This window comes from Pseudopodoces humilis, chromosome 7, assembly GCF_049639895.1.
Source record: "Pseudopodoces humilis isolate 2021_Gansu_Grassland_sample_001 chromosome 7, ASM4963989v1, whole genome shotgun sequence".
NCBI classification, from domain to species: domain Eukaryota; kingdom Metazoa; phylum Chordata; class Aves; order Passeriformes; family Paridae; genus Pseudopodoces; species Pseudopodoces humilis.
Window position 1 is genome coordinate 30,827,380 of NC_142206.1, and position 21,722 is coordinate 30,849,101.

A 21,722-nucleotide genomic window follows, 5' to 3' on the forward strand; every position below is an offset into this window, starting at 1 on the left:
GAAGACCTGTGAGGAATATGTAGGGGGGGATAACTAAATAAAAGGAGCAATTTTATTCACTATTCTTTTGAGCAGTAAAGCAGGCTGACAGAAGGGTTATAGGATGGCACGGTATTTCCATCCGCAGATGTCACAGGGACACTGCTGCATGTGATTTAAGATTAATCTCTTGAATCAAAATGTCACCATGTACACTAATGAGCAAAAACTCTCTGGCAGAGAATCTGTCCCTTGGGCTCCTGTTCCCAGGTAAGAAGCTTGTCTCCATACTATTGTAGAAACTCTCTCAGCTGAGTGCAGTGAGGTTGGTGGTATATCTTGCCCCTGGTTCACAATTTTCCATTTCAGACTCGCTGTCTCTGTCTTGGTTTCGGTCTATTTACTCGGAGCCATTTCTTAACAATGTCTAATTTCCTCAAGGAATCCCTCTGAGTCCCCTCTCTTAGAAATGCTGCCATATCTTTTTTTTAATCACTGAAAGGCACAAATATCCTTCCTGAGCCCTCTTACCATCCAGCCTGATTATATACATAGATTTCAGTTTCCATACATTTTCTACACAGTAGGAGTTCCCAAAATGTAGCCTCTGGGGATATAAAGTGTGGCCCCAATGGCAGCTCAATGAGATGAAAACAAAGCCGATCAGGTACTGTTCTCACTGTTAATGAGCCTAACCAGCAGGCAGTTATTACTCAGTCTGGAAGACATAAGTGGTTGGAATCATAGCACATTCATTTTTTATTTATAGTGATGCACATTCAAATTAGAAGTAGCCCTCCAGCAGCTGGCATTTTGCCAAGTCCTGACCATCGGTGTGATAAAATTTGACTATCTCAAAGATATAGAATGCCTTTTGTTGCCTTTTTCTCTTTTTTTCAATATCAATCTCCTCCTGCTCACAATTCCCCTGACTATCAAAAGTGAACAATGAGGCTTAATTAATTTAGGAACCTTGTCCCTTACTTAAAATGAAAGAGCGTTTTTTCTTTCTTACTTGGTGGTGAGGTACAAGTCAAACATGATCTGATCTTCTCGTAAACAAGCAAAGACTCAAGCCTTCTGGCAAATAAAAGAGCTGAAATGAACACTTGGACAAGAACCACAAATAAATGGGTTCTTGGAGACAATGAATATTATTAGCCTGTTAATCTATTAATGGCAACTGTAAATACTTCACTCAAAATCACAGTGACTCTGAAACATTTAACTGGAGAGGCTCTGTGAGCCTGCCCAGAACAATGTGATACAGGGAAACCGTAGTAATTCGCCTCACCTTGCTAGCCATCGGTTTGCAATCTAACCCCTCCCCTGAGTTTAAGTTACAAACCTCAGTAACTGTGTGGCAGACTTGACAGCAATTAACATTACTCAGCTGCCAGCTGGGTTTTAAAGCCTCCCTTCCAAGCGATCTTGTTACGTCGGTTTTAAAAACAGCCTGACAGGGTGCTGCTCTGCGCCAAGGAGCTGGGCCCTGCCTCTCTCAACATGGTGAGATTTTGCCACTGATTAAATAAATCATTGGCAGAGTAAGGGTAAATGCAGCGAGCTGTTGTTTGCAGCACGAGGCTTGGGTTTTTTACCCTTATCACATCGAGGGGGCTTCAAAGAAAAGCCCTATCAAGAAATTATCTTTATTAGTTGAATTATTTATCCTGTGTAGTCCTGTAGTCCTACTCAACTACAGAAAAGAGCACAACACGCTGCGAGGAACTCCTTGACCCTCACACCTCAGCGATCAGACTTTCCAAGTCAGGAAGAACTTTCTAAGTAATTTAAAGCCGAAAGCCCAGTTTTATTGGTAATGAGCTAGCTGGAGCCACAGTGGCATCAGATGTAAAGCTAGTGCTGCTGGGGCTGCCTGCCGAGCGGCGGGACCGTTCCAGCTGCAGCGCCGGGGGCGCGTCCCGCCGCGGCCTGACAGGCACCGAGCCCCGCGCGCTCTACCTGGGCCGGGCCCGCCCCGCCTCTGCCGCGCGCCGGGCCCGCCCCCCGCCGCCCATTGGCTGAATGGCGGGGGCAGGGCGGGGCGCGCCGGGGGCGGGGCTGCCGTCAGCTGTTCGCGGCGCGCCCGCCGGCGCCGGCCGCAGTTTGGCGGTGCGGAGGCGGCGGTGGCGGCGGCTCTTGCCGGGACGCCCCGTCCCCGAGGGACGCCCGTCCCGGTCCTCGGTGAGTGCCCGGGAAGCGCCTTCGCCGCTGGGGACCGGCCGCTCTGAGCCAGGTCGCCGGTGAGGGCGGTGCCGAGGCCGGGTACGATCGTGACAGGGAAGGGGGTTCGCCTCGGCGCAGCCCCGGCCCGGCCGGTCCTGCCCGGAGTCCTGCGCCTGCTGGGGAGCGGGAAGAAAGAGGGAGGGTGCGAGCGAGGAATGAGCTCTGTGGGCACTGAGAAAGCAGCTGATTCGCAGACGTAGGCGATGGCTGATTCCACAGCCAGCGCTGCCCCTCCCGGGCCGCCCCGCCGAGCTCGGGAGTCTGGTCCCACGGCGCTGCCCGGAGGAGCCGCGTTAAACCTCTCGGCCGGGGGCACGTCTGCGGGGCTAGAGCCCGGGCGGGGAAGAGTTAAAGGCGGCCGGCGGTGGCGAAGCGAGGCCGGCCAGCTTTGTTTTGGGACGCTGGCACGCACGTGTGCGCTGAGCCCTCCCTCCGCTCCCGGCCCGCCGCCTGTCAGCGCGGGCGTGCGGCTGTCCCGGCCCGCGGCTGACGCCGCTGGCTTGTGGGAGGAAGCGCCGTGGGTGGGACACGGCACCGGAGACGCGGGGCCTGCCCGGGCAGAGACCCGCAGCCCGAACTGTCCGGTGTCTGTGGCTCCCAGCGTGAGCTGCGTCTGGAGGTTGTAGAAGGAGTTCCAGTGAGCTGTAGGACGAGATATCCTTTGCGCTGCCTCGGCATTCTCTGAAGAGTTCTGCAAAAGGTTCGGACCGTATTGCAGGAGGTCGAGTTAAACTTCTTGCTCTCTAAACCCTCTTTTGTTCGGGGTTTGCTTTGTACCTTTGCTGCACTTTCCTTGAGGAGTGCCCGTGTCCCAGTGAAGCTGACAGATGAGATCTGGCAAACTTTACTGCAAAGACAAAATACATTCCCGCCTGCCTCTCTGTCAGGTGACTGCGATCCAGCAGAAGAGCTGGCAAGGAGATGCCTGCCTCTTGGGGCCCATAACTCCTCTCTGTGCTACTTTAAGCCATAGCTGAGAATGTTATAAGTGCTCTGCCACTGTTGTCATCCAGCAGAGCTGCATCCAGCTATGGGGCTGGTACCTGCTCTGCTCTGCAGAAACTTCTTTGGGAGTCGTGGCTCAGTTGAGTGAACTGCTGAGATGCAGCAACTTAAAAAGCCATAGTACCCCTAAGCCAGAGCCCTGCAGAAACAGTTCTTGCTCGGTCCTGTTATCTGGAGCCTGCTGGTATCCTGAGTGTTGCTCACCTGGGGGGGAGATGGGAGCACCAAGGGCAGTGCTGAACACATCCTTATAAAATTATTATTAATGTCTCCTTCAGGCCTGAAATTCCTCTTGCTAGTCTTCCATTCTGTTAAATGCTTCGCAAACCAGAGCAAAGGAAGAGACATGAAGAGTTGAATTTCACTGCCTTGTTTGGAACTGGGTGGAAATCCTGGAGATGGATCTCTTAGGAGTCTGTCTTCCAATTGGGTTAGATTCACAGGTAACAGTAAAGGGACTTGTGGCATTTTTGGTAATACTGCTTCTAATTGCTTTATGTTTGCAAAGAGCTCTGAAATAGTGATTTAGGGTTTATGGGGGTTTTCCCCCTCTACCATCTTTGTTCAGCTTTGTTCTGCAACAGAGCTCAGGAGTGTTTACTGTGGCAACTACAGAAATCGTGCTTTAAACACTGACACCAGCCATGTTTTTCTTTAGTGGTAGGATGAACCATTGCACTAACAGCACATGTATGCTTGAGGGTAAGACAGATAAGGAAGTGACTACATTGCCAAGTTTGGGACGTATCTTAAGTTGAGCTGAGGGAAGAAATGAGAAGTTGAAAGGAAAGTTGTCCTTCATAGGGAGAAGTAATGGAGAGCTTCACAGAAGTGGCTTTGACACCTCTTAAGTTTTGCAACCACTGGGGTTTCTTAAAAATCTGGCCTTGCAGCATTGTGATTACAAGAGCTTTTCTTCATCAATAAGCAATATATGGGAAAAAGTGAATGGGATATACCATAAAGTTCAAATATGGCAGGCCAAAGCAAAGCAGGCCCCAAAGAAGCTGACTGGCCATGGGGTTATTAGAAGAATTTGGGTTGCTTTTTAAAATGTCTTTTCTGTTTCTATGTGCTGAGGTTGGGGGTTGGCGCTCTACTTTTGAGCAGGTGTAGAATTGGAGCTGTGGGTGGACTTATTCATGTGTGAAGCTTGTCTCTGTCTGGCCCAGCACCTGAGGACTTTCTGCAAAGCCTTGACTTTCACCACAGGTCACTCACCTCTCCTGTCCATGCAGATGGGCAACTCTGGGAAGTGGGGATGAGAGAAGGTGGTGTAAAATCCATTGTTTTATTGTTGGAGCAGAAGGCATTCTCTCCTGAACTACATTCTTGTTGTGTCTTAGCTGTTTCCTCAAATGTCCCTTTATTGCAGGAGCAATGGATCGCCCCAGCTACCTGGAAGAGGACTATTCTAGCCTGGATGGGCTGGACGATGACGTGTTTCACTCTGATGACTTTGGACTTGCAGGTCAGCCTGGTGAGATGACTGCAACTGGCTTTTTCACACAGAACCAGTCCTACAGCTGCCTTCTGGGGAGATTTCAACTATTCCCCCTCACACACTGCTGTGGTCCCGGTATCAGGCATCCTGAGCAGCAGGACAAGGCAACTCAAACACTCAGCCCATCCTCTTCCAGTCAGGATGTTATGTTGCCTTGTGGAGTCACTGAAGAGCCACGGAGACTCTTCTATGGTAAGAGCACTCCAGTGTCACTAGCTTTGCAGCAAAGAAACTGTCCCTTTAGCACTTCCCCAATCAAGCAAGATCTCTTTCATTAGGGCTTTTTAATAAAGGACTGAAATGATTTTGCTTTAGTCCTACTCCCTCAAGAAAGACAACTTGTATTTTCTTGCCCTTGCTTATCCACTGCAGGAACCAAACACCTGCTCATTGCTTCTGCTGTCTTTGATATTCCCTGCTCTCTTTTTGGCTTTATTCTATCATATTTGATTTTACTGCTAGATGTTTAAATATTCACAGTACTTAATTTCTAAAATTTGCCTACATTTTTTAACTACCAATGGTCTGTCTCATCCACATAGGAAATGGAAACTCCTAGAAGTTTTCCATGGAGAGAAGATGCAAAAAGTTACAGCTTTTTTAGGCTGTTCACTGGAGTTAAAAGTTGCTGAATAAGTACCATGTCCATCCAGTATTTTACTAGTAACTGATGGGTCACCACTCAGCTTTGTGTATCCAATTCAGCTTTAATTCAAATCACTAAGATCACTAAATGACAGAAAACTGAGAAAAGACTGACAGAAAAGATACTGCTCCCTTTGAGGGGAGACAACTTGAGGCAGAGATCCTGTAAAACTGCAAAGCTGTCTGTAAAAAAAAACCCCAAACCACAGCATTTGGCTGAGCTGTAAACAAGCAAAAGGAATCAATTTTAAGATCCTGCCACTCATTTGACTATGGGAATCAACACAATGCTTTGCTTAATCAATATAAGTTCATTTGAAAGCTGGGCAAATCTTTTACTGCACTGTGTTACAGTACACAGTCATTGTTTGGCCTTCAGGAACTAGACTTTAAAAGTCAAACATTTAGGATTACGAGCAACTCTTTCCTCCATGAAGTGTACTGAGTAGAAAAGATAATCTTTGCACTGGAAGAATGACTCTTGTGATCTGTTTTGTAGGGAGTGCTGGTTACCGTTTACATGTCCCTCCAGCTGGTTTTGTGTTGGATCCTCACCTCCAAGAGGAACCTCAGGAAGGTCAGCGGGAAGCACGTGCTGAGGTGCAGATTGCACGGAAGTTGCAGTGCATTGCCGACCAGTTCCACCGACTCCACATACAGAGGGTAGGGTGTCTCTGGAGGGGAAGGTGGGGGCTTACCTGTCCAAGAGTGCTACTCTGAAGACTGGCTCCAGGCATCAGCTAAGTGAGCTGTTGTTTAACACAGCAGACTGCCCACAGCGATAAAATGGCAGGAGTATCTTGATGGGTTTTGCTTATGCTAGATTGCTCGCTTTTCCTAAAGATTGGCAGGTGGAGGGAGGAGAATGTGAGGGATTGCATTTACTGCATGGGAAGGGAGCTCTTCTGTGTTAGCTTCTGCTATTCCAGCTCTTCCAGTTCATCAGCAGTGGGGTTTGAGGCTTTTTCCTCTTGCTTTTTATTACTACAGCTTTTACTCTTCTCCATTCTCCTCACCACCAGCACCTTCTCTTCTGTGGAACATGTAGCCATCAGTGGCTTGTGTCAGCTCCTCATCTTGGAGATAACAAGCCTGGAGTCTGTTCTGACACTCCTTGTTGTCTAACGGTAGTTCTATGTAATGTTGTAAAGAATATTTAGATCATACTAGACTTGCTAGCAGCTCCTGGTCAGACAGTCCTAGCTAGTGTCTCAGACTTGTGACTAACTTCCTCACAACAAAAGACAGCTGTGAGATGCCATCAGGTCTGAAAACCACACTCCAGATTCTTGATTTTGTTTTCTTAAAAAAAAAAACCAACCAAAAACCAAACACTGCTGTTCAAAGAAACAAAATAACTATTACCCCCAGAACCTTTGATTCTTTCTTCCTTGCTCTCCTTCCCCTCTGAGTAGAGATAAAATCTCAGCCCATACACAGATGGTCAGAGGTGGCAGAGGCTTGGCAGTAGGCAGCAGTTTGCCACTTCTATGCAAGCCCAACAAGGAAGGTGTGCATCTGCTTGTATATGAAGCAATGTTGCTGACTTTAAAAAGGGATAGAAAGTTTATCTTACTCCAAGTGAGTTTGTCCTCTGTTAACTGTGGGATCATTTGCAGCCCTTCTCAAAGGTGAGTGAAGATCTCTGTCCTGGTCAGACAGTGTGGCTTGTGGCTGGGCAAAGGCTTGGTTCTCTCTGTGTCATCTGAGAGATGAGGAAGTTCTGGGACCGCTCATCTCCTAATAGGTGGAAGATTAAAGAAGGAAAAGGAAGATTAGCCTGTAGAAATGTAGATGGGGCTATGAATGTCATTTAGCAAACTGCAGGAATAAAGAGCTACCACGAGATTTTTTAACGTGTTGTTTGTGGTTGAATGGGGTTTTCCCCGGTGGCGCCTTTTCGCCAGCGTTAGCTGCAGGCCCCGCTCTCTCGCCAGGCTGTCTCACAGGAAAGGGAAGGTTTAACCAACTTGGCAGAGGAGCCCTGCACGGAACTGGTGGAACTGGTTGTAACTTGACCCCTTTCAACTCGGGGGAGTGTCCCCATCTGATGCCCGTGCCTTGGAAACGCGTCCAGGGAGCGCCCACCCGCCCCGGCCCCAGTGGGGCAGGCGGGGCCGGGCCCCCGGTGTCCGGCGGCGGCCCCCGGTGCCCGGCCAGCCCCGGTGCCCGGCCAGCCCCGCAGCCCCGGCCGGCCCCGCAGCCCCGGCCGGCGGCCAGCCTGGCGTGTGGAGCCGTAGTAAACAAAGGCGTCCGGCTGTGCTGGGCGGCGCGGCCCGGCCCGGCCCCCGGGGCCCGCCAGAGGAGGGGCTCCGCGCTCTTTGTTTGAACTGGAACAGCAACAAGTTGTAAAGGACGGGAGCGGGGGCCTTCAGCCATTTAAATTTGAAAACAAAACGGGTAAAAAAAAAATACCAAAACCCAAACCAACTCGAAAACTTAACCCGAGGACAGAGTAGTTCAGCCAGTGGTTATCCACAGCCTGACCCTGGGATAGGCTTTGGCATTTGGACCTGCTAAGGGATTCTTTCTTGTTTGTCAGGGAAACTGAGTATTGAGCCACATATTGGTGTCCAAAGCACTGTTCCCTGTGGAGTGTTTTGTTGTCGTGCCCAATCCCTTCCCTCCCAGTCCTGCATGGAGGATTTCCTTTGGCTTTTGGCATGAATCCCCTGTGGAGAACCCCCTCTGTCCTATGTGCAATGACTGCCCAGCCCCTTGCTGCAGAAGCAGACGGTCTGCCCCTGGAGACACGTGAGCAGCTCACAATGTGCTGTGGTTTCGAAGGGACAGTCTCTGAGGCATGGAAAACTGGGCTGTCGTTTATCTTGCTGTGAAACTAATCCCTGACTTGGAAAGCCCATTCCAGCTTGTCTCAAGCATTTGGTCAAAACCAACTTTCCAGAGTGGTGTCTTGAATCAGATTTAGAATACCACAAAGTTAGTCACACCAGTGTGGTCTTGTGAAGTCCTGAGAGACAGCAAGGTTGGTTTTCAAGAAGCTGTGCCTGTTTTCAGAGCCTACAAAACATTTATCTGTGAACCTGTGAAAAGAAAATGTGTGTGCCCTTTCATTGGAAGTTAGGAAAGGCTTTTAGCATTGGAATGGTGCATCCAGCCAGCTCAAGAGCTGCCGTCTCATGGTTCTTGTGCTCTGTAAGACTCTCCAGCAGTTCAGGTATGGCCCCCATTCTGCTGCTGCAGCAGCAAGGCTGAGTTGACACAAAGGCTGCTGGTTTATGTACATCCCTGGCTGAGAGAGAAACTGAGCAGGCAATTGCTGCTGAGGCTGACATCACTGAGTTGTCATTGGATTCAGCTGCACGCATGGTCTAACCCCATCTCACACTGTGAACCCTGGAGAGTCACTGTTATCTCTTCTCTGGGCTTCTGGAGATAAATGGTATTTATTCTGTGGTTGTTGGCTATACAAAAGATTTTTGGGTATGCATCTAGTAAGAATAAGAAAATTGGCCGCACCTATGCTTGCTTTTGGCATGAACACCACTTTCAGAGTTTCATTTCCTATTAATATGTTAAACAGAAATCAGTAATTTAAATCCTGGCTATTTCATCCTTAGAACAGTGCTAGAGCAACACCACAGCATTCCCTAGAACTCCATGCCTTTCATCTCCTTAAGATACTGAATTTCTTGTAAGAAGACTTGAGCAATGCTCTGTGTTCCTAGGTAGCAGAGCCTGCTACAGGTTGATCTAGATTGCAAGCGTTCTGCAGAATTACAGAGATGAGACCCATGCGTGTTTTCTTGAGTTCTTTACTGTCGCCTATTTGATTGAGGCTGTGTAGCTTCTGGCAAACGTCCTCATTTTATTTTCTTCACCCTGCCCCTGGAAAACAAAGGCAGAGCCAAGCCATGCTTTCTGCAAGAGAAGCTAGTACCTGCCACCTCCTCCTTGGTTTGAAGCAAGCGTGCCTTTGCTATGGAATCCATGAACTGCTGCAGTAGCCCAGCCTGTGGCGGAACTTCAGGAGCGTGCCCTGAGGTTATGGGGAACAGAGCTGAGCTTAGGAGACCTGCTGGTTGGTTGGCTGGGATGTGCTTCCCACACCGCGCATGTCCAGGCTGTGGCAACAAGTGCTTGGGCTCTGCTTCAGGTCCTGACTGCATTTGGGTTTCCTTGCCTTGAGGAGGGGCTTTGACCTGTGGTGAATGGAGAGTGTATTTCTTGACATGAGGAGCTGTTAGTTGGGATGTGAGTACACAACCAGGGATGGCGGTGGCAGCAGCAAAAAGCTGCCCCAGAGGAGCACAGGGTTACACAGGGTGGGGTGGATGACACTGTATATCAGTATCACACCCCTTCACACACCCCTTCAGTTTGGTGGGCTCCAATGAGACACTGGAACGCTATAGCTTTTTTCCAAATAAAATAACTCTTTTTAAGCGGGCTGCAGCATTGAGGGGACTGCTTTTATCGTATTTCTTCTTCATGGAGATAAGATCACTTCACAGGGGATAAAATTGTCTCTTTAAGAGCCAAGGAGTGGTAGCCTTGAACAGTTCTGGGCTAAGATCCAAGCAGAGCCACTGACTTGCTGTATGACCTCAGACGAGTCTCTTGACCTCCTTGTGCTTCAGTCAACCCATCTGGAAAGCTCAGTTTAAAAAAAGCTGAGCCTCAATGAGAACCAGATGCTGAATCAGAGCTGAGCTTTCTTGAGTAAATAAGTGCATTACAAACAACAACAAAGTCCCTTTCCAACACATCAGGAATCCTGCAGTTGATTTAGATATGCTGACCATGCTCAAAAAGCCTCTGCAGATCTAGCTATAGAAAACTTTGTTTCTCTAAATTCCCCAGTTGGTTCAGCAAGTAAGTCTTACCATCACTGCAACAGGGTTCAGCAGCCCATGGAACACAAATGCCTGCATCCACACTGGCTGTGGGCAGACAGCTAGGCGTGTACCTGTTTGCCTCAATCTAATGACACTGAAAATGTCCAGGAGGAAATGTTATTTTCCTTTGAAAGTGAAACGTGTTATGTTTTGCATACTTTTTCCTCTCTGTCTCTCATGAGAGTTATCAAGGCCTCCTCTGAGACATTTCTTCTTATGCAACAGGGAGCCTGCATCACTTGTCGGAAATGTATCGGTGTGAAAGAATGGGTGCACAGTACTACATGTGTATCATTTATCCCAAACTCCATCAGGCTTTTTTCATTATTAAGGACATTCAGGGCATTTTTAACAGTTGCTTTTTTTACACTGGAATTGTTTGCAAGAATCTGTTCCTTATGATGACCTTATATTTTAGGAAAAATGTTTAGAAAAGGTTCCTAATAGTAATGCAGAAACTCAGACTGTCCTGCAGCTCAGCCAGTAGCACCAGCAGCTCCATACATCACTTGTGCCTACAGTCCCTTTGAGACCTGGGGTACGTGTTTTTGTTCCTCTGTTTCCTGAGTAGGTCAGCGCGTTTCAGCTTCCCTGCTGGCTGGTCCTTGCTGCTGCTATGCACAGCAGTGGGTCACCTCTTCAGCTCTGCTTTCTGTGCATTGCCCATTGGTGCAGGACTTGAATCTCCAGCTGAGGATTCACAAGAATGGTGAAGGAGAGACTCCTGAAGTGAGTAACCCTAGTTTAAAGGGCAGGGAGTAGGGTGGGTGTGAGTTTGGGAAAACTGAGATGTAAGACAAAGTTCTTCCTGGACTATGGAACCGGAATCCTAGGCTTGAGGAAAGGAGGGGGCCATTCTTATGGTCAGTGGAGTCAGATATTTGATATGAGGAAATGGAGACAGTTTTTTGCTTAATGTTATTAGATTTTCTTCTTTTTTTTTTTTTAATTCTTTTAATTTTGACAAATGACAATGAAGGAAGAGGTGGGCTTGGAAGTGTAAGTACCCCATGCATACAAATGACACAACAACCTGCTGCCCCTTGCCTAGCACCTGTTTTGAAATCCTGCTGCCCATGGAGCTGCTTACTTGACATGTAGGTTAACAGAAACTTGCTGGACCATTTCACATCTAATCTGAAATGGTATTCTTTGGTATGTTAAGAAACTGAGAACAAGAACATAATTATGCCATTGTATAAATTCATGTTTCTACCATATCTTGAATGTTACATGAAGTTCTGGTTTTCTTCATCCAAAAATGATGCAGCAGAACTGGAACAGGTTCAGAGAAGGGCTAGATGGAAAATAGAACTTCCATATGAAAAAATGGAAAGGCTAGGACTGCTAAGCCTAAAAAAAGATAAACCAAGAGGGAAGCAATGTTATATAGAAATCAAAAGTGACATGAAGGAGATGAATAGACTAATGTCTCCCAGTACAAGAACTAGGCAAAATCAAGTCAAACTAGTGGGAGCCAGCTCAAAGTAAATGAGGTCATTTTTCATGCAACAGGTGAAAGCTGTGGAGCTCCTTGTCAAGGCATATTGTGCATCCCAGTGCTTTATCTGGGTTCAAGGGGAATTGAGACAAGTTTATGGCCATTGAAACAGACATTAAATAAACAGAAACCAGATCTGACTCAGGAAGTCCTAAGCTCAAACTAGTTAGATGCTGAAAGAGAGTACTAGTGGAAGATACTGCATGTACTTGCCCTTACCTTTTCCTCAGGCAGCCATGTAAGGCTGCTGCTGGAGGCTGGGCTATACAAACTCTTGATGCAAGTCACATGCAATTGTTGTATATCAGTTTAATGAAAACCACAAAACTTCTTTATCAACCTAATCTAGCCTTATCTATGCTTTCAGCTGACAGAAGATTTAAATATATCACATGTATGTTCCTGCTTAAAATAGGGGATAATGTTAAAAAGCAAAACTTCCTGCTTAGCTCTGGTAGAGAAAGAGGGCAGAGAATAAGGGAGCTGGGTGGCAGGAGAGCCGTGCAAGCTCTGTGCAACGGTGTGCCGTGAATCCTGCTGGACATGGGACTGTTGTGAGGCTGGGGTCACAGCCTCAAAAGACCAAGACTGCCCACAATAAAGAGCATAAAACAGTTCTTTGAGGCAGTGCAGGTGAATTGTTCTGCAGTATTTCTAACATCAGTGTTCAGTGCTGCTGTCTCTCCTGTATAACCCCTTCAGTCTTCACAGGTTCTTTTGGATTTCCTTAGCTCTGGCAGCATTGTGACAGCAGTAACATGCTTTCTGCTTGTAGCAGTGTGACAGCTGAGAAATTATTTTTCAATTAAGAAATAATTGTGGTAATACCCCACTTATCTTTTATTGTGGGAGAGTAGAAAATGCAGGTTATAACTTGACTGAGATCATGCAAGGATTGCTGATAGGAACCTAGTTGTTCTGCCTCCAGTCCTCCACCTAGGTTGGTTGATCTTTTTAAGATAGTGCCGTCTTTGAGGGGGATGATGAGATGTTTGGACTGATTATTTACAGTGACGAGTGTACATGTTTGTATTTTACTCAATTGAATTTTATGGTGGAAAGGCAGGAAAGCAAGTGCCCAAATGCAGAGTTCTCCTTTGTTTCAAGCCACTGAGGAGGAGTGTCCTGCCAGTCTCCATTTGGATGTTGCTTTGTTTGTTTGTTTGTTTGTTTGTTTCTCCTCAGTAGCTGCCTCGCCAATTGAAAAGAAATCACTCCGAGGACCAGACCACGGCAGAAAAAATAGCGATCCAAAAACAAGCAGCGAGGCAACTCCTGTTAGCCCCAGTCGGGTTTTTCGTGATGGGAGGCAGAGCTGAGGGGCTGCTGGCAATGGGGCTGGAGCCCCGAGGGCCAGCGGAGCCGGCGGGCGGGCGAGGAGCGGGCGGTGCGTGCGAGGGCCCGGCCGGGCAGTGTTTGCGCTCGGCGGCTGTGTTTATATCGCTCGCTAAATTTAGCCTGTGACTCATCGGCGCTGCTGACGGGAGCTTGCGCTGCCCGCAGGCCCCAGCCCTGCACCTGCCCTCCCGCCGCCTCCCCGCGCAGCCGGGCGGCCCCGCGCCCACCCCTTCCCCCCCGCGCCAGGATATTTTTCCTGTAAAAACTTTTAAAGTGTTATTTTAAGCAAACCCCGAGGCAGACTTTAATCACTAGGGGGGGTCTCCGCAGCACTGAGCAAGTTTTGGGAGCACGTCCCTTCTGCTGGTAAAGGAATGGATGCCAAGCACAGGTCAGCGGCTCCCGCGCAGGGCAGGCGATGAACACCGGGAGCTGTGGGACAGCTCTGCCCCATCACACACAGGTTCAGTCAATAAACCCTTAAAAGGGTCAAAAACTCCTGCAGCTGCCGGCCGTGGCTGGGCGGTGTGGGGTGGCTTCTCCTGGGCATCTCTTCCAGCACCCTCACACACCCACATCCGGAGAGCATGGGGGTGAACCGTGCCGGACCCCGGGCCACAGGTACAGAGCGGTGTCAGGTGCGGCTCTGTGGAAATGCGGGATCTTTATTTACCGTGTTTGTGGAAAATAAGCCAGCGTGCCCCTCGGGATGGGGAAGGAGGGGAAGGCCGGGGGCCTGGGAACGTGGTGGCCGGTGGTTGCCCTTCCCAGGTTGCCGTCAGCTGGCTGTTGCCATGGCGGCTGTCTGCTTCCCCTTCCTGCCCGCGCTGGGGAGGAAGGCGCGAGTGGCTGCGTGTTTGTTTTTAAACTAGGAGAGTTGAGAAAGGGCTCACCTGCGCAGCTGCGCCGGCAGCAGGTCTGGGGCAAGAGCCGTCGCTGTTTGCCGCTCAGGCCCAGCGCCTCGGTCCGTGCCCTCTGCTGTGCTTAGGCTGGGCAGCCCATGGGTGGGTTCTAGGGGTCCCCTGCATCCCCTCCGCTCTCCCAGTGCTGTCTGTCCTCTCTCCATAAACACACGTGCTGCTTATCTTGTTGGGAAGCCTGATGGAGGCTCACGAGAAAGGAAGCAATACTTGAGATGACGCCTCCCTTTACTACGAGTTTAGTCCCACGTAAGAGTCGCTGCAAGACAGAAGGATGGAGCTTACTGAGGAAGGTCTCTCATCCTCTTTATTGTGTCACTATGAGAAACCATGTGGCTGAGCTCCTCTTTCATTTTTCCCAATGTTACTGCCTCATTTTTTTCTCTGCTGGTTCTACACATGCTTTATACTTTGGTCATTAGGAATCACAGCTGGAAAGATTTGTATTTGACTTCCAACGGCCTGCATTTCTCTCCAGTAGGGGACACCTTCTGTAACCTCTGTTGCCTTGGGGACTGTGACTTTCTAGTCTTTCTAAGCTTAAGCATATTTTGTGGTAGCACAATATGCCTCCAGCCACCTGGCAGCCAAAACAGCCTTCAGTGATGAGTCAGCAACTGCTCCCGGTGTGCAAGTATTTTTGTATTCAGTGAATAAATACAATCCCAACAACTTGTTGCTAATACTTGTATTAGTCATTAAAGGAAGAATAATGTTTTTGTGTAGACATATGCCATTGTTATTCTTTTGCTCTCACAGCACCATTTAGGGCCGTATTAATCCTTCTAGTTAAGATGGGGTCAGAATATGGCCCTTAATTGTCTGGAAGCTATAAAGCAAAGTTAGAAGCTGCCCATGAGATCAATAGGATAGACAGAGTGCACCAGACAGACCCACATATGTTTATGACAAGCATATTTACTTTTTTAAACAGGGATGTTAATGGCGCATGTATATCAAATGTAAAAATTATTCTTATTAATCTGTTAAACATTTATGCTAATGGAGTCAAGGAGCTGTGTCAAAGGGACAGTATTTTCTTTGAATGTGCATCACTTGTTCTGATCTTCCCTTTGATCACCCTGTGCAAGGGCTTGGTAGGAGTACAAAAGGTTTTGACGTCTGGGGTGTTATTTGCCAGATGCGTATCTGCATGCTTACAGTGTGAAACACGTATTAGGAATTAATTATGGGGAAGGAATAAGTGTCGGGTCAGTCATGTTCCTCTTTCATTTGCTTCCAGTAAAAGTCTTGCATGGTTTTTTTTTGTGTGTTTGTTTACAAGGAGTCTGGCTTTTGGTTCAGCAGTTCATGGAAGAGGCTTCACTAATGTACTGTTGCTGCAGAGGACACTTTTCCTGTAAAATGGCCTTTCCTTGTGACTCATTGAAGCATTCATGCTAACATTTCAGACAGACAGTCTCTTAAGGATATCCCCTTTAAAAAGCAGCAGCTGCAATAGGAAATGGTTTTATGTGTTTCCAGCTTTGTGTTGACTTACTGTATTCACAAGTCTACTCTTCTTTAGTTACAGTTAGTATAGATGGCAAAAGGGACTTCTTTCCTTCTTGGGAAGGAAGCCTCAGAAGGGTTATTTTGTTGCTCCCACATGGAGGTGGCAAAGTGTTCGTCCCTGGTATTTTTGTGGAGTAGTGACTCTGAGGATTGAGTTATTTTGATAAAGGGCAAATCAGCCTGGTGAAGCTTAGGGAAATTATACACCAGTGTTGCAATAGTTATGAATCTTAGAAAAATGTCTCAAAACATATCACATTTAAAAAATTATATATATATTTACACACACAAACACACACACATACATATATATATATGTGTGTGTGTATGTATATATATATATATATATATGTATATATGCCTAATTCATGGAATCACTCTTCTGGGTTTTCTGTCCATCCTAACAGCTAAATTATGCCGCACCAAAACCTCCTCAATCTTGAAATATTTAAGAATTTTGGTCTTGGCTGAAGCATATATGGGGAAAAAGTCAGAGAAACTTGTGAAAAGGACATTTTTTAGTTATTTCCATAACTTGTTTACTGCAAATAATATCTGCCATTCTGTTCCATGGCTCTTTTCCCATGCTGAATTAGTACCACAGAAAGCAGATCAGCCAAGAAGTGAAGCTATAACTCCAAACCCCATTAGACAGGCTTGCTGCTGAAGCAGGTAGTCCCAGCTTGTTCCTCTTCACAGGTCATCATCTTTCTGTTGTCCTGGCACAAGCATCAGTCTGACTACACGATACCATGGATCAGATAGTTTAGGATGACCTGTTAAACAGTAAGGGCAACTTCTTTATCAGATTAGTTCTGGCCTTGATCATTGTGCTGCTCTAGTTCACTTTCCAGCACTGCTGTGGGGAGAGGACAGTGTGAGTGGGCTGCTCCAGTACGTGGGCCAGTGAAAGTGTGTGTGGGACCACACTACCATGGAACAAAGTGCTGCCTGAATACAGACCTAGGGAAATACAAGCAAGTCCTAGGTCTAGAAATAAAACCTGGAAAGCTGCCCTCAACATAGTGCTCTATTTTTTACTTCAAAACAAAAATGGTGTCAACATTCCTAAAAAAGTTATTAGAGATGTTATGCTTCTTATAAGCAAGGGGAACCAAGGATAAAATATTTCCTATTCTGCATGGCGATCTCCTTGAGTGTATTAGGTAAATACAGGAAACAATTTTAATTGGAAAAGGACAAAAATGCTGTACCAAAAATGCTGACTTCAAGGGACAGTGAAATAAAGACAATAGAATATAAACTAAAATACATTTTAGAATTTTTCTTTCTTTCTTCTTAGATTATTTGCCTTATCACATCCCACCGATTCTCTTACAGGCTTGTAAACCATCATAAAGTACAGCTCTAAAACTCTTATTTATCAAATAAAACCAAAACCCAATACCTTCCTCAAAAGGTTCCTCCCTTATAAAAAAAGAGGCATATGAGCTCAGTTCTTCCACTGTTTTTTTTTCAGAGCATAGCCTCCTTTGCCTATCACTGGAAAGAGCAGGTAATCCTTTTCTCCTGAGGTGAGGTATAAAACTTGAGGAGCCAGAATAATTAGAAACCTGTTATCATATGAGAAGCACAAAGCAGCTTCCTACATGAAGGAGGACATAAATATGCTGGTTCTTACATGTGTTTATCCTCCCAACAGTGTGAAATAGTAAAACTGTACATGCTAGATCAGCACTCCTCTTGTGTGCCCCCAGATTAACCCACTTTGTAGAATTTCATGAGCATTTCCATTAGAGAGGGTCCACCAATAAAGCTGAGACATATTTCAAGCTTAGGATTTCTGTACCAATTTTTAAACATCCTTTTGCATTTCCCTTACTAAATCTCTATAAGACAATTTTTTACCCTCTTGGCTGCCAATAGAATAAAATAATCTAACAAAGCAGATTGTCTTCAGAGCATCTGCAATATGTTTGTCCACTATGCTCTCCTAGCATAGTTCCTTGCTCATGGAAACTGCAGGAGACGACTTTGTTCTTGCCTGCCACTTCATTGATGTCTTTCCCAAAGATCTCTATTTAAGGAATCTGGCTAAGTTGTAATAGCTTGATAAAAACACGGTATCTAGATGTCACAGGGGGACGTTGTGCTCCCTGTGCACGTTTGAGCAGTTTTAGAAGTGTGGCTGTATGGAGGAGGGTAAGAAGAATCTCTGGAGTTTGATGAGGAAGGGCAAACCTGAGAATTAACAAAAACCACTGTGGTTTTTGAGACAAAATTAGTGTTTTTTAATGCAGCCCTACAGGACAGTTTATAGAAGATTGTTTTCACCTGTAAACCTAGCAATCCCTGTTCGAACAGTAAGGACTGAAGCCAGGACTAGTTACTTTGAAATAAATAATAGCAGGCTGTAGAGCCACTGCCTACAGGTTATGCTACAAACATAGCACTCTTGAAATGTGTGGTGGGATCTATGTGAACTCTTCCAAGTCCGTTTCTTCTTCTTGTTAAGTCTTGAGGGCAAGAATAATGACCCACTGGTGAGATGCAAGACGAACACAGGTTTTCTGGGAGCCTGTTTGGTGTGTGCTTGTGATTCAAATGGCACAGATTTCTGCTCACACTGGAATATGAACATAATTTAATGGCTATGTGGAAGGGCTTTGAAGAGCTGTCTATTGACACATCTCCAATACTCCAACTCCAGTTGCAACTCTCTTATTTGAGATTATGTAAAAATTGCCTTGCAACTGTGTTGTTCTGCTCTGTTGGGCTAATCTGAGTTGAAACATCTTGTTCATATAATGTGCTTCAGTGCTCTTTTATGAACTCCTGTGTACTGAGGCAAAGTTGTGGGAAGCCAGTCTTCTGTTTCCTTGTCTGCTGGGGATTGGGGAGGGGGGTAGGGGGTGGAGATTTGGGCTGGTTTGTTTTGTTTTCCAGAAGTGATCATGCCTGCTTAGCAAATATGGAATTCTGGATGGGAAAACGAAGACTAACTTCTAATAGAGGGTCGGTTATTGAGGTGAAATAGTATCCCAGACTGGGCAATGTAAAGAGAAACCCACCTGTTTGTATGAGATGCCATTAAAGTGCAGGAAGGTGGGGGTATAATCGGAGCCACTTTTGCAGGGGTGATTACATATAACAAAAGGAGGAACAGCATCCCTGTCCCAAAGCTGCATTATGTAGTCTGGTGTCCCCCTGAAACTCAACTCCCATGTTTCTTCCTTGACAATGGGACCTGAAATAACCTCTTGGTTTTGGTTTTTTGTGTGTTTTCAAGTATGTTCTTGCTTAAGGTTTAATTGGCTCCAGTCAGTAGGAAAGGGCTCCAAGGCTGATTATTTATGGCTTACTGTCAAAAGTGGCTATAAAAAGGGCAGTATTATCTTGGAGATGCTGGGAAGGAAAATGTGGTGGGGGGAGGGTGGGGGAGTGTGTGTGTGCACGAATGTGTTTTCTTGTACTAGATGAAATCAGAGTTTTGCTGTCTCAGCAGTGTGGTTTAAATTGAAGATTAACCCTTTGACCTTCACGGTGTCAAATCACTTACAGATGGATCACCAGTTATATTTTTTTCTTTTTTTTTTACTTTCGGGGTGAAGGGGGGCCTTTTTTTTTTTCCAAAAAAAAAAAAAAAAGGTTGTTTGTTCATGCAGCTGGGGCTTTTGAAAGGCTCAGAAGCCAATCTGATTAAAAACAGCACTTGGCTAAACTCTGCGAAATCCTACAAGCAAAAAAAAAAGTTTAATCCTCTTGTGCACAATGCATAAAGGGTCTGCTCTTTTCTTTTTGTAATGTTAGAGCTACAATTATTTCTGGAGAACTTATCATTTCCCTCTCTCCCCTCATCCCTTGCTGCACCCCCTTGTTATGCTGATGGGATTAAAGTGTCTGCTCTTGAAAAGTGTAACTGAGTTGTTATTGGAAAAGAGAAGTGGTATGTTGCAATTTTAGAAATATAAATAACCTTGCTTTAACTGTTCTTCTCTACAGCATCAGCAGAACAGAAATCAAGTGTGGTGGCAGCTTTTTCTCTTCCTACACAACTTGGCCTTAAACACAGAGGTGAACAGGAACCACACTGGGCAGAGGTGAGCTTCGCCCGCCTGTTTCAGGCCACATCCAGTCTGCAGGGAGCACTGAACAAACACTGGTTCGGGGGCGAGACGTTGCACACCGCCGGCCGGATGTGAGGACTCTGACTTTCTGATACTCGTCTTCAAATTTGGGTGTTTTTATGGACTCTTCTTTGCTGCTGCCTGCCTTGTGAGGCAGGAAGCTCTTGTCCAACACTGTTGAAGGAAAGCCAGAATGTGGGTGTGTTTGGTAAAGCTTGCTGCTGGCTCCCCGCACCGGTGACCTCTGTGCAAGGGAGGCAGGTATTAGACTAACGGCTTCCTCTGCCCTGGGTAGTAGTGGATGGTAGAGTGCAGGAGTGTCATTTTGGCTGCTAGTTAAAAATGATGCCTGGGATTGATGACTAAAAATACTTTGGGTATCTTCCAGAACAGAGATGCTCAATTCCTCCACATTTTTAGCAGTGAAAAATATTCATGTAGCTTGGAACCATCAGGTTACTTGTTTATTCATTGGTTACTGTTTATTTCATTGCACCCTGTGTGAGAGAAAATCACAAAGAAATCTGACCTCTTCAGCCATTCCATTGGGTACCACTTGCAGCTCTCTCACAAGTTGTTCTTTGTCATTGCCATCAATAAAAAAAAAATAAAAAATTCAGTAGAACAGTCTGAAAAAGAAACCATCTTGGGGTTGCTGGTGGCTATTAGTTTCTGCCACTGCCTGCTTTCAGTTCAGTGTTCTCAGTGCCCATGAGCCAGCAGAAAGCCAAAACCCATGGAATATGGCACAAATGTCATTCTTCTACAATGCTAATGTATATGTTTTTAGTAGTTTTATGATGGATGTTTATTTTATTTTGGTTTTCTTTTCTCTTACTATAACGTGGTCGGTCAGGAAGGCTTAGATCCCAGGCATCCAATAATTTTGCTTCAGGATTTGACAGGGAAATCAATTAGCATCTGGTCTGATATGTACACTGTACAAGCAGTCTGTCCATTACTCTAGTGCATAGTGTTTGGAGGTTGTTGTGAGCATATACTGACTAGCAGCAGTAATGGTATTTCAAGGGAGATCTGTCAGTTCCCAGTCTGTATGCACTCAGAGGTTTGTCCGTATGGCTGACACTATTGGACCAGCACAGGGAAATTACCCTGCCAAAAGGAAGTAGCCTTAAATATTGATGGCTACTTCTCTGTAGCCTTAAAGATGCTTAGTTCACAGACCCAGTGACAACTACGGTAAAACATGAACAGAGAAGCAATACAGACCTTATTATTTTTTCTGGAAATTTCCATATTGCCACTGCACCTTGTTGTAAGTCTCAAATGATGCAACCAGCATGAGGAAGAGCTGTCCAGAGAATTGCTCTTCAGTTGTGTTAGAAACTACAGCTGCAGGTGTTGAGAAATTCTTCTGCTCTTGATCCACTCTGAAAAATACGCATTACTGTACGGAAGAGTAGTTTACTTGCACATATGCTTTCCTTCTCCACCCCTCTTTGTGTATTTGTCTCTAATTCCTCCTTTCTCTGGTATTTGTGTAATCTCATCATTGCACTGTAGTGTCTGGTGACAGTTTGCTGAACAGAGTTAATTTTGGACCTTCTTGCTTTCTCCCAGCCCCATTCTCTTTGATTTTCATCCTGCTTTACTGTGGCAGAATGTACTTTAGCTCCCTGAAAGAGGTTCCCAAACCTTTTTCACCCTCATGTATTCACAGTCACTCTCTTTAAACATAAGGAGAGAGTTTATGTGAGAAAAGCTTTTTTTTTCTCCCTTTGTGTTATTTTTCTAGCTAGAGCTAGAGTAATATGTTTGTCCATGATGGTTAATAATTCATATAAATGAATCTCAAGTAATATTTTGGGGGTGGGTTTTATGGAGGGGGAGGTGGGAGGGTTTTTTTTTAGGAGGGTGGATTGTTTTTGGTTTTGTGTTGTTTCTTTAAGCATGTGCACTACAGAGTTACCCAGAGTAATCTAAGGGACAGCTGTTGCTGACTATGCTGCAGCAGGACGGGAGCCGCTCTCTGCCCGTGCTGCCAGAGACGAGGCTTTCCATCCTTTGCTTTGCACAGTCTGCTTGATGTAAGCGCTGGCAATTGGAGAAAGAGGACTTAAATGGTGGGGAAAGCCCAAGGTGTAGTGCAAGCACAGACTGAACTGTAAAGCCAAATGT

General features: G+C 46.1%; 1 protein-coding gene across 7 annotated transcripts; it reads left to right on the forward strand.

Moving 5' to 3' along the window:
• The first annotated feature begins 2,073 nt into the window (after positions 1-2,073).
• On the forward strand, positions 2,074-21,411 carry BMF (Bcl2 modifying factor). Of its 7 annotated transcripts, XM_014250024.2 has the most exons (6): positions 2,074-2,166; positions 3,492-3,656; positions 4,589-4,909; positions 5,862-6,025; positions 6,353-6,489; positions 6,982-7,052. In XM_014250024.2, the coding sequence occupies exons 3-5, from the start codon at positions 4,594-4,596 to the stop codon at positions 6,485-6,487; spliced, it is 615 nt and encodes a 204-aa protein (XP_014105499.1). In that variant the 5' UTR covers positions 2,074-2,166; positions 3,492-3,656; positions 4,589-4,593; the 3' UTR covers positions 6,488-6,489; positions 6,982-7,052. The 7 variants fall into 7 exon arrangements, with proteins under 7 accessions (XP_014105499.1, XP_005520406.1, XP_014105502.1 ...); XM_005520349.3 differs by lacking the exons at positions 6,353-6,489; positions 6,982-7,052 and adding an exon at positions 19,459-21,411; XM_014250027.2 differs by lacking the exon at positions 6,353-6,489 and having other exon boundaries at positions 6,982-7,210.
• Positions 21,412-21,722: the final 311 nt, after the last annotated feature.

Bases quoted from the DNA above. Each gene is read 5' to 3' on its own strand.
- BMF (XM_014250024.2), top strand. From the start codon at position 4,594: ATGGATCGCCCCAGCTACCTGGAAGAGGACTATTCTAGCCTGGATGGG. The intron at 4,910-5,861 runs GTAAGAGCACTC...TCTGTTTTGTAG, and splicing joins GCCACGGAGACTCTTCTATG to GGAGTGCTGGTTACCGTTTA. The intron at 6,026-6,352 runs GTAGGGTGTCTC...TTATTACTACAG, and splicing joins ACCGACTCCACATACAGAGG to CTTTTACTCTTCTCCATTCT.